This window comes from Chelonoidis abingdonii, unplaced genomic scaffold (assembly GCF_003597395.2).
Source record: "Chelonoidis abingdonii isolate Lonesome George unplaced genomic scaffold, CheloAbing_2.0 scaffold0008, whole genome shotgun sequence".
NCBI lineage: Eukaryota > Metazoa > Chordata > Testudines > Testudinidae > Chelonoidis > Chelonoidis abingdonii.
Window position 1 is genome coordinate 41,675 of NW_027424269.1, and position 11,592 is coordinate 53,266.

The 11,592-nt window shown below is 58.5% G+C and overlaps 2 protein-coding genes across 3 annotated transcripts in view; one reads left to right on the forward strand and one right to left on the reverse strand.

Moving 5' to 3' along the window:
* Positions 1-11,592, forward strand: part of POLR2G (RNA polymerase II subunit G) — a 197,474-nt gene that overhangs the window by 6,279 nt on the left and 179,603 nt on the right. The gene's annotated exons all lie outside the window — the stretch shown is intronic.
* On the reverse strand, positions 171-11,548 carry B3GAT3 (beta-1,3-glucuronyltransferase 3). Of its 2 annotated transcripts, none has more exons than XM_032799099.2 (6): positions 11,401-11,548; positions 9,100-9,197; positions 8,267-8,444; positions 6,973-7,303; positions 1,161-1,451; positions 171-885 (listed from the first exon to the last, which is right to left on the reverse strand). In XM_032799099.2, the coding sequence occupies exons 2-6, from the start codon at positions 9,179-9,181 to the stop codon at positions 787-789; spliced, it is 981 nt and encodes a 326-aa protein (XP_032654990.1). In that variant the 5' UTR covers positions 9,182-9,197; positions 11,401-11,548; the 3' UTR covers positions 171-786. The 2 variants fall into 2 exon arrangements, with proteins under 2 accessions (XP_032654990.1, XP_032654995.1); XM_032799104.1 differs by lacking the exon at positions 11,401-11,548 and adding an exon at positions 9,309-9,424.

An 11,592-nucleotide genomic window follows, 5' to 3' on the forward strand; every position in this document is an offset into this window, starting at 1 on the left:
GCCCCCTGCCATGAGGGCAGGACCTGGCCCTACAAGAGACTCCATCCAGGCTCAGCCTGGCCCTTGCACTGCCCCCTATGCCTGGGCAGCTCTGACGCTGCCTGTAGGGCATAACCCCTGGGGCATGTGGGGCAGGGGAAGCGCGCTGAAGGGCAGAGAGACAGCACGGGTAGTGGGGGGTAGGCGCTTTATTGAGGATATAACATGCTTATTGCTGTAACAGCCACCACGTTCATGCAACAGCCACGCACACAACATGGACACACAGGGCTCCCTGGAGCTGGGGAGGGGATCCCAGTGGGGTGGGTGGGGGGAGGAACATTGTGTCACACTCTCTCACAGCTCCACCGCCCTTAGGAGCCCTGCCCAGCAGGGCAGAACCAGAGCCGCCATCCTCAGGCACCATGCAGAAGAGCTAGAGCCCCCTAGATCTGCACACTGAGCTGCTGGGCAGGTGGAACGGGTCCTGGAGGGGCTCACTGGGAACAAATTCTGGAGCAGCTGCCTCTCTGGGGGCAGCGTCTGACTTCCAGGCAGCAGGAACTGAGGATGTTGGGCTGCGGGGGGCTCCCTCAGCAGGGAGCAGCAGCACTGGAGATGCTGGGATAGAGGCTGCTCTGCCAGTGGGGTGGGGCTGGGGGCAGGGCCCCTGTATGTAGCAATAAATAAAGCAGTCTGGGGTGTTCAGTCCCCAAGTCCATTGCTCTGGCAGCAGCCCTGATCCTGTCCTGGGCTCTGGGCCAGCTCCCCACACGGGCCTCCATGTACTGGTTCTCCAGGTGCCACTCACACCTCGATGCTTGGGTCAGAGCCCAGGCCTTGCTTCTGCAGCAGCTCCTCCTGCTTCATTTTGGGCTTCTCTGACCGTGTGTGCCAGACCAGAACCTGCAATGGAGAAGTGCAGGACAGAGGTGGGGTCCAGAGAGATCCCCCCAGACCGTGCCCCTCCCCCAACCAGCACCCCCAGCCAGTCAGCACAGCTCGGGAACTGAAGACAGCTGGGACCATCCTGCTTAGAGGCAAAATTTCACATTCCCCACTCCCAGCACCATGGATAGAACCCAGGAGTCCTGATCCCCTGCCCTAGCCCACTTGACCCACTGCACTCCCAGCACCACGGATAAAACCCAGGAGTCCTGGCTCCCAGTCCCCCTCCTCACCTTGGTGCAGTTGTCAGCTCGAGGCTCCAGCTCTTCGATGGAGACCAATGACTGCAGCAGGCTGCTCTCCAGGTAGCCACGCTCAGCCAGCATGTCGAACTGGGCCTCGCGATTGGCCAGCAGGAGCTGCAGAGCAATAGCGAAGCCGGCCATGTCCATGGGGAAGGGCCGGTTGGGCTTCCAGGCTGTGTAGAAGCCCACCACCCTGCCCTTCTCCACCAGAGGGCGCTCAAAGCGCAGGCCACCCACGAGCCCCACGGGCCAAACTGAGACACGCTTGGTGGAGCGGATCTGTGGGGGAGAGAGAGGGGTGTCAGCAGCAGAAAGAGACCTCCACAAATGCCTCCCTGTTCCCCCAACCCCAATCTCCCACCCCCTGCCTTCATTGCCCTGCCGCCCACTCCCTTCCCGTCATCCCAGCCCCTGCCTCCAGCGCCCTGCTGCCCACTCCCTTCCCGTCACCCCAGCCCCTGCCTCCAGCGCCCTGCTGCCCACTCCCTTCCCGTCACCCCAGCCCCTGCCTCCAGCGCCCTGCTGCCCACTCCCTTCCCGTCACCCCAGCCCCTGCCTCCAGCGCCCTGCTGCCCACTCCCTTCCCATCACCCCACCCTCTGCTGCCCACTCCCTTCCCTGTCACCCCAGCCCCTGCCGCCCACTCCCTTCCCTGTCACTCCAGCCCCTGCCTCCAGCGCCCTGCCGCCCACTCCCTTCCCCGTCACCTCATTCCACCTGCTGCCCACTCCCTTCCCTGTCACCCCAGCCCCTGCCTCCAGCACCCTGCCACCCACTCCCTTCCCCATCACCCCAGCCCCTGCTGCCCACTCTCTTCCCCGTCACCCCAGCCCCTGCCTCCAGTGCCCTGCCACCCATTCCCTTCCCTGTCACCCCATCCCCTGCCGCCCACTCTCTTCCTCGTCACCCCAACCCCTGCCACCCACTCCCTTCCTCGTCACCCCAACCCCTGCCACCCACTCCCTTCCTGTCACCCCACCCCATGCACCCACTCCCTTCCCTGTCACCCCAGCCCCTGCCTCCAGTGCCCTGCCGCCCACTCCCTTCCCCGTCACCCCATCCCTTGCTGCCCACTCTCTTCCCCATCACCCCAGCCCCTGCCTCTAGCGCCCTGCCGCCCACTCCCTTCCCCGTCACCCCATCCCCTGCCTCCAGCATGCTGCTGCCCTCCCCAGCATCCAGCACCCTGCGGCCCACCCCCTTCTCCAACACTCTACCTCCATGCCTCCAGCGCTCTGCAGCCCACTCCCTTCCCCATCACCCCACGCCCATGCCTCCAGTGCCCTGCCGCCTCCCCCATCACCCCACCCTCTGCCTCCAGCGCCCTGCTGTGACAAAGTGGGGATTTTCTGAAATATTTTTATGCCATATCAAGTGTCTCCATTTCCCCTGTACGGTGCATTGTTACCCAGTGTGTGTGTGTGTAGGGGGGGACGACACTGGTCTTGGGGCAGGCTGGAGACAGAGGTGAGGGTGTCGCCTATCTGGGTCTCAATCCCCTTACTAGTGGAACACCTCAAAAGACACCAGACAAATCCAGTTGTCTGGACATTGCTCCCTAGCAATCAATGACCCAGAAAGCTATGGATTTCCCCACTCCTCAGCCGAGGGGCTGAGCAACATTCCCCCAGGTTGAGATCCAAGGACTGGAGGGATGTGAGCAGGGGTGGAGGGGCAAGAATGGGTGGCTGGAGGCAGCTGGGGCTCGCACCTGGAGTCTGACAGAGGAGATCAGACGGAGGGTCAGTGAGAGCTTGAACCAAGGAGCTCACTACAGCTCAGCTGGGCCCTGGGCTAACCAGACTGGACTGTGCTTTAACGTCTGTTCTCTGTGCTAACCTAAGGACTCCCTATGGGGTGTTCCAGAGGACTAATAAACCCAAGTGTTTTGACATCACTGTGTGAGTGTCACTGCCAGGTTGGCAAGGTGCATTAATCCCTGGGGAGTGTACCAGTCTCCACTGGGGGTCATCTCAGTTGGACTCACTGAATGGAGCTCACAAGGTGAGACAGGTGTGCCGGAGGCCTGGAGGTCCAGTTTCATGAGGCGGTGAAGCCATGTGTCTTACACGGCCTCCAGGGGTCTGACACACTGAAGGGGCTCCTGCTAGAAACTCTTCCCAAACTGGGACTGTATCACCGATCTTTGGATCCATGAGAGGTGGTGGCAGAGGTGGGATGCTGAACGCACCAGTAGCATTTTGTAACAAATGACTTGCAGCAGTAAAACAAGGATAGTTAAAGGAAACAGCAAAAAAAGTGGTCTGTAACCAGCTCCCTAAGACAGGCAATGCAAACGTGTGCAGGCAAAGAGGGTTAAGCACTGGGAAGCTCAACAAGGTGCAGCTGCATGGCTGGAGAAGGATGACCGGTCCAAGAAGCAGGTTCCTTATCCAAGCAGGGTTCCAAGAGGGTGTGAAAATAGACAGGGCGTCCTTGAGACCTGGCTCCCCATACAGCAGTGGTCTTCGCGACCTGGTTCCCCATTGATAGATCTGAAGTGATGGGATTTGGCACTGAGAGTGCAGGTGCTAGTAGATCATTCCCTCTTGGCTTCCAAAGAGGAAGAACAGCGGAAGAATCCGGAGAAGGAGTGAAAGCAGGAACCAGATATGGAGAAGAAGAGGGACAAGTGGGGAAAGATGCTGATTCCACAGGGAACGTAGATCCCAAATTGTTGCCCCAGTTTACAGAGTGGGGATACTGATGCCTGTTTCGCTGCCTTTGAAAAGGCTTGTGATTTGAACCAGGTTGACCCTGCAGACTGGCTCCGCTGTTTCACCCCTTACTAAGGCCCACCTCTATAGAGGCGTTCAGCCACATGGATGGAGCTGACCCTGGGGACTATGAACAGTTCAGAAAGACTCTACGGCTTACGTTTGAATTGACATCTGGGGCTTATAGAGAGGTTTCGGGGTGCACAAAAGACCCAGGGTGTGACCTACATGGAAACCACCACCTTGATGGGAGAATATCTCCACAAGTGGGGTAAGAATGCAGGGACACTACATGAGAGGATTGGTTTAACGTGGGTGGGTTGGAGGAACTCTATGAGATCTGTCCTCACAAGCTTAAAATGTGGCTAGTGCACAGGGAACTGAAGGATCTGCATAGCACAGGCCAATTGGCCAATGAGTTTGTGAACAGTAGGTCTGGATATGAAGAGAGACCCAAAGGGAACTGGGGTAAGTATGGGTCCTGGGAAAGGGAACCAGAGGAGGCACCCCAGGAGCGGGACTCAGGTAAACCCACGCGGGCAGGCCTCTTCCTAGGGACCTCCGAGACGTGAGATGTAATATCTGTAGGAAAACAGGACAGAAGTGGGCACTATGGCCAAGGCTTGATGAAATACGGTTTGCTACTTCACTCTGCCCAACCAAGAAGGCCGCATTGTAGCTCAGGCTCTGAGCGTGAGTCACACAGCCAGCTCCTCAAGGGCACTGGGGGTGGTGAAAGATGGGCTCCTGATCCAGGCACCGTACACATGTCCCGTGGTACTCTGCTGGGCTCAGACTCATGGGATCCCCAGTGGGAGCAGAAGGTGCTGGTTACTGGGAAGATGTTCCTGGGGTAGAGAGATTCTGGGACAGAGAGCCCTTGTCAGAGCACGTGGTACAACCCATCATATGCTCAAAGGCTGTGTCAGCTGGGTTAAGGTTCCTTTTGTCTGGCTCTGTGCCGACCCAGGAGGGCTTGGGATTGCTGGTCTCCAGGATATCAGCTCTGACATCCTTTTGGGGACTGACTGTATCATCTTAAGACAAAATTCTGCCCGTTTCTATACCAGCCCAGGATCTGACCCACCCGAGCTGCCAGGCTCAGACTGGAGGTCTCAGTGAAAATGCAAATAGCTTGTTTGGCAGGGAGCAGGAAGGTTTTCCCCCCTTGCTTGCAACATAAAGGAATGGCTGTTAGCTCAGGACACCTTTCAGTCTGTAACCATACAGCCAGATCTGAATGGGGCAGGAGAACGGCCTCAGCCAGCTGCACACGGTAGATGTGAGTCACACTGGCTCAGGCAAAACTTCCCTGACGTCTGATGCTGTGACCAAGGGAGCAAGCTCCCGGCCTGCTCTCGCTGGGAAAGTAGAGGCAGAGCCGAGCCCTGTGGTATCTGAAACTCCAGCTGAGTGTGGGCAGACACAGGCAGGGCAGGGGGATGGCCAAACAGGTCTGCCCTGGCCAGGGGGAGAGAAGCCCCAGTGAAGAGGCTACTTCTGGTAACAGACACCTGATCAGATGGTGGCCCTGACCACATGCATTCTCTTAGCCAAGAGAGCCTGAATCACGGCCCCCAGGAGCAGAGGATGAGAGCATTGTCCTGGGGGTGAAGGCAACAGACTGACCCCAAGTGGGGAGATGGGTTCCCTGCATCACACAGCGCTGGGGTTGAGACACACCAATGTGAAGGAGCCCCTCGCATGCCTGCCTCACCAGATCGTGGGACACCACAGCCCCAGGGATATGGCTGGGCGAAGACCAAATGATCCAGGAGTCCCTTCCTACCCCAGTTTAGGGTAAGGACACCCCCGGCTGCAACCAAGCTGACACTTGGAGGACCAGGGCTCATTGCCCTCCTCACTCCCCAGCCAATGAGGGGGTCGAGGGAGTGGCTGGACCCTAGCCCAGTTTCAAACTCAAGGTTTTGGGGTACAAAAGAGCATGGAGCTGCACCCTGCTGGTGCCATCTAACAGACCAGACCTAAGGGAGGATGGGAAAGTGCTCAGAACGGCATATTCAAACTATAAGTTAGACTGAATGGCAACTGTGCTATAAGAATCTGGAGAGTGCCGGCTGGGACAGCTACTAAGGAAAAGGGGAAGATGCTGTAGTATCTCTGGATAACATTTGTGGGTTCGAACTTCCACAGGTGACTGGTTCAAGTGACCCTGCTCAGCTTGGTCTCAAAGAGGGAAGAGATGTGACAAAGTGGGAATTTTTGGTAATATTTTTATGAAGCTTGTGTATGCCTCAGTTTCCCCTATATGCTACATTGTTACCCAGTGGTGGTGTGGGAAGGGGGGCGGGGCAGGACTGTTTGGTCTTGGGGCTGGCTACGAGACATTGCTGTGGGTGTCACCTAACTGTCTGGGCCTTAATCCCCATAGAAGTGAAGCCTGTAAAAAGACAATGGCAAATCCAATTGCCTGGACATTGATACCTGGCAACCAAGTGGCCCAGAAAACTACAGACTTCCCTGCCTCCCAACATGGGGGCTGATCTCAGATCCAGACTGAAGAGATGTGAGAGGAGGGAGAAGAGCAGGAGTCAACTGAGGAGTCTGAGGAATCAGAGTGAGGGTCAGAGACAGCTTGAACCAAGGGGTTCACTATACCTTGGCTGGGCTCTGGGCTAACCAGATTGGACTGTGCTTTGATGTGTGTTCTCTGCGCTAACCTAAGGACTCCCTGTGGTGTGTTCCAGAGGACTAACACTGTGAGTGTCACTGAAGTGCTTGGCGAGCTGCACTGATCCCTGGGGAGTGTACCAGTCTCCATTGGGGTGTCTCAGTTGGACTCGCTGAACGAAGCTCCCGGTGTGAAGCAGGAGTGCTGGAGGCCTTGAGGAACAGGTTCAGGAGGCAGTGAAGCTTTATGGGGGGCTGGCACACTGAAGGGGTTCCTCCTAGAGACTGTTCCAGAGCTGGGCCCATAGCACCAATCAGGTGGATCTGTGACACCTGCTGCCCCCACTTCTACAGCACCTGCAGACTGCCTCCAGTGACCTGCCCCACCACCCCCATTACACGTACGCTGTCCCAGTGCCCCACTCCTTCCCCCTGAAGGACACAGCACCCACCTCATCAAAGAGGCGCAGGCTGTAGGTGTTGTCGTCGTCGGCGAAGTAGACCACACCCTCCTCACTGAGCTCCCGGTTCTCCCGCAGCCACTGCAGGGCCAGGTTACGCTGCTCCACGCCACGGGGCTTCAGCCAGTTGGGGTCACTCTCCTTGAGCTTGTGCTCCTTGGGCGTCTCCGTGTGCAGATGGGTGAAGCGCAGGCCGCTCTGGGCCAGCAGCTCCGACACCAGCTGGGTCTTCACTGGGGAGTCCTCTACCACGATCCAGTGGAAGTTCTTCACGTGCAGGAAGGTCTGTGAGATGCGCACCAGCTCAGCCTTCTGCACCAGCCTGTGGGAGAGGAGAAACAACAGAGAGATGCACCAGCTCAGCTTGGGGGCCGGGGGGGGGGAACAATAGAGAAATGCATCAACTCAGCCTAGGGAGGAGGGGAAACAATAGAGATGTGGCAGCTCAGCCTGGGGGGAAGGGGGAAACAATAGAGGAACGTACCAACTTGGCTGGGAGAATAAAAGGGGAGAAGCCAGAGAGAAGCACACCAGCTGGAGACGGTGGTAGTGAGAGAGAAACCAGGAACTTGCAGCAGGCTTCAGGGAAAGGGTGGTGATGAGGCAGACTGGGGTGGGCAAGGGGGAGCACACAGTGGAGTTAGACTGTTCCTCCCAACGGAGATGAAGCAGTCGGGTTCCAAAGAGCACCTCTTGGGTATCGAAATATCCATTTCTGGAGTTGCCAGTGCTTGGCATTAGAGAAATCTCAGCTCCTCCGGCACAAATGGGTTTAATACCAGCTCCATCTTCTGGAGGGATATTCTTCCCCTCAGCCATGTCTTACCCCAGCAAGGCAACAGTAACTGTGGGTGTGGAAACCCACACTCATGATCTCATCTGACAAGGATGGGAGGAGGCAGGCCAGTTAGACCCTGGGAAATATGGCTTAGTAGCTTCTGCAGAGGTTGCTTCCCTGGGTGCTTGGGAGTGACTGGAGTGTTTCCATAAACACTGACTGGTGCTGGACAGGGGGAGCAGGGCCCCTTTCAGCCCCCTGACTGCTAACACTGCAGCAGAGCCTGCTGGCGGGTTCCATGTGAGCCACAGGCCGTAACCTGCTACCTGCAGGCGCCTGCTCTCCTTGCCGCTGGGTTTCAGGCTTCTGAATCCAGCCCTGGAGTCATTTCTGTTCCTAGCACATGGAAACTCTTCCCATCTCCAGCAGAGCCTCCCATCTCCCCAAGCCCAGCCTACTCCCAGCAAGGCTAAGCCCCTTCCAGCTCCCACCAGCAGGAGCTCCCACCTGGCATAGGTGGGTGTGATGGCGTAGATGACAGGCAGTGCCTGTCCCTCCAGCTCTGAGTCCTTTCCTCGTGCCTGCAGCCGCTTCACCTCACTCAGCAACTGGGAGATCTTCTTGTCCTTGCCATGCATGAGGTCGCTGGCTGATCTCAGGTGCTGGGAGCAGTCGCAGGGCTGCCCTGGAGCCAGGCAGAAGAGGAGGCAGACAGGTCACAGAAGGGAGACCCTTTGGGTCGCAGCTAGCCCACCCCTCCCTAGGGGAAGATTGCCTGGTCCCCAGAGTGTTCCCTGCCTGACTTGAAATCCACTGAGTAATGGTGTTCCCAGCCCTTCCTTATCTCCCTACTGGGGAGCAGCGGGGCTCCCAGACAGACCCATTCCCATCAGGGAGCTGCGTGGCTCCCAGCCTCTCCCCTGGGGACGATTCCCCAGCTAGACCCTGCCCTGGTCAGCGAGCAACCAGGCTTCCATCCCTTCTCCCAAACCAGCATGGTCCCTCCTAACCCATTCTCTGACCCTCGAGTACTCCTGTGATCCCCAAGATTCCTCAAACAGGGTCAGTGCTCTTCCCTCCAGCCCAGTCCCTCACTCTGCACCTCTTTACACAGATGCCCAGTGGAGCTGGGGCAGGGGCTAGCATCCAGTAGGACAGGGGCTGGCACTGGTACCCAGACAGGCTCCCCTTTCTGTCTGGCGGTCTCACTAGGGGGAGAGAGGATGTTCAGGGGCCAGTGACTGCTGGCACTGTGCTCTGGTGGGGACTGAGAACAGCTCCTGGCCCAACAGCGCTGTCCAGGCCCACGAACCTGCTCTGAGTTCAGCCCCAGCACTCACCCAGCTGCAGCAACGCGTACATGAGCCCAATCACCGACACTAGGAAGTAAATGACAAACACATTCTTCAGCTTCACCTTCATGGTGCCACTCTAGCCCCTGGGGAGATGGGGAGGGAGTGGCTGGTTATGGGGGTATCGTGCTGCAGCACCCCCGCCCAAACTGCTATGGTGAGCACATCCAGGACATGCTGGGCACATGGACACACACCTCTAGCACCACAGTCGCCATCTCTGTACCATAGCCACCCTGGACCTCCTGCATCACCACCACTGGGAGTGCCTCCAGGCGGGGCTTACCATGTCTCTTGGTAGCCCCTGGCATGACTGGGCCGCCAGCCCTCACAGGAGCCTTCAGTTCAGGCTGGGCAATGCAGCAGGAAGTGGATAAGGATTTGGAGCCACGTAAATCTCAGCCCCACCATGGCCACTGTGCCCACTGGAGGGAAAGGGGGACATGGCACCGTCCCTGGGGAAATCACACCCCAGGAATGGGGGGGGAGGATGGGGGATGTGCCACTGTCCCTGGGGATGGGGAGAGCATGACATCATCCCCAGGGAGATTGCGCCACAGGGATGAGGACGGAAACGTGGCGTTGTACCTGGGAGATTGCATCACAGGGATGGGGGGGACGTGGCACCATCCCTGGGGAGATGACACCACGGGGATGTGGTGGGGGGATATGGCACCATCCCTGGGGAGATTGCACTATGGGAATGGGAGGGACATGCCACCATCCCTGGGGAGATCGCGTCACGGGGATGTGGGGGAGGGACATGGCACTGTCCCTGGGGAGATCACGCCACGGGGACGGAGTGGACAGGGATGTGATGGAGTGGGAATTTTCTGTAATATTTTTATGAATAGTGTGCGCATGCCTCAGTTTCCCTGCATGCTGCATTAAGTAGGTGCTGGGAAAAGGTTGTTTACTCTCTGCAGAGACCTAGGCGTGACTGATGCTGTCAGGGGCGTGGGGCCCATGTCCCTGGAGAGTTCAAGATGACAATGGCCACTCCATTGCCCAGACATTTGGTACCTAGCAACTAAGGCGCATGAATCGCCCCCCCCCCCCCCCCACAGGAAGCTAGCCATGCTTGCGGGGGAACAGGAACATAGGACTGAGGAGGGGCCAGGTGGATGGAAGCTGGAGACTCTCCTGAACTAGGACAAAAGAGGGGTCCGAATAAGGCTGTGGCCTGGCCAAGATGGACCATGCGGTAATTTCTGTTCTCTGTGCTAAGCTAAGGATTAACAAACCCTTCTATTTTACAATGCTGGCTGAGTGTCCCCGCAGATGTCTGAGGTGGGGCATTGCTCCCTAAGATTGTACAAGTCTCCTTCAGGAGGTCCATCCCAGTTGGACTGGCTGAATGGAGCTCATGGTGTGAAGCAAGGGCTGATGGACCAGAGATCTAGCCTAGGATGTGGTGAAGCCAAATGGCTTATCCTGGAAGAAGAGTTGGGTCTGGCATGCTGCAGGGGTTTCCTCATAGAGGCAGTTCAAAGCTTGGGCCATAGAATCAGACCTGTGGATCCAGGCCAGGAGGTTGTGGCCCCATTCCTGGGAAGATCGCACGATGGGACAGGGAAGTGGAGATGTGGCACTGTCCCCGGGAGATGGCACCATGGAGACATGTGGGGTTGGACATGGGATATGGCACTGTCCCGGGGAGATCACACCACGGGGATGTGCGGCAGAGGACAAGGCACTGTCCCTGGGAGACTGCACCAGGACTGGGGGGCAGGGGACACGGCATTGTCCCGGGGAGATCGCAGCACGGGAATGGGGTGGGAGGCAGGGGACAGGGCACTGTCCCAGAGAGATCACAGCACAGGGATGTGGGGGAGGCAGGGGACACGGCACTGTCCTGGGGAGATTGCAGCACAGGGATGTGGGGGGAGGCAGGGGACACAGCACTGTCCCGGGGAGATCGCAGCACAGGGATGTGGGGGGAGGCAGGGGACATGACACGGTCCCAGAGAGATCGCAGCACAGGGATGGGGGAGAGGCAGGGGACACGGCACCGTCCCAGGGAGATCGCAGCACGGGGATGTGGGGGGAGGCAGGGGACATGGCACTGTCCCGGGGAGATCGCAGCACGGGGATGTGGGGGGAGGCAGGGGACATGGCACTGTCCCGGGGAGATCGCAGCACGGGGATGTGGGGGGAGGCAGGGGACATGGCACTGTCCCGGGGAGATCGCAGCACTGGAGCAGGAACGTCCCATCGTTGCTATGGAGACCGCGCCGCGGGGGACGGAACGTGCTGCCGTTGCCACGGAGATCGCGGCTGGTTACTCACCGCGCCGCCCCGGGGGGCGGGGAGCGGGTCAGCAGAGGGTCTCAGCGCCCTGTAGCCTCCTCCGCACCCGGCACCGGCACTTCCGGTCCGGCCCCCTCTCTGCTCCGGGTCACACTCAGCACCGGGCCACATAGGTCTCTAGTCCTCCGCCCCCTGTAACTCACTTCCGGTCCGAGCCGTTCGGCAGCTCCC

Bases quoted from the DNA above. Each gene is read 5' to 3' on its own strand.
- B3GAT3 (XM_032799099.2), bottom strand. From the start codon at position 9,181: ATGAAGGTGAAGCTGAAGAATGTGTTTGTCATTTACTTCCTAGTGTCG. The intron at 7,304-8,266 runs GTGGGAGCTCCT...CCTCTCCCACAG, and splicing joins ATCACACCCACCTATGCCAG to GCTGGTGCAGAAGGCTGAGC. The intron at 886-1,160 runs GTGAGGAGGGGG...TCTCCATTGCAG, and splicing joins GAGCTGACAACTGCACCAAG to GTTCTGGTCTGGCACACACG.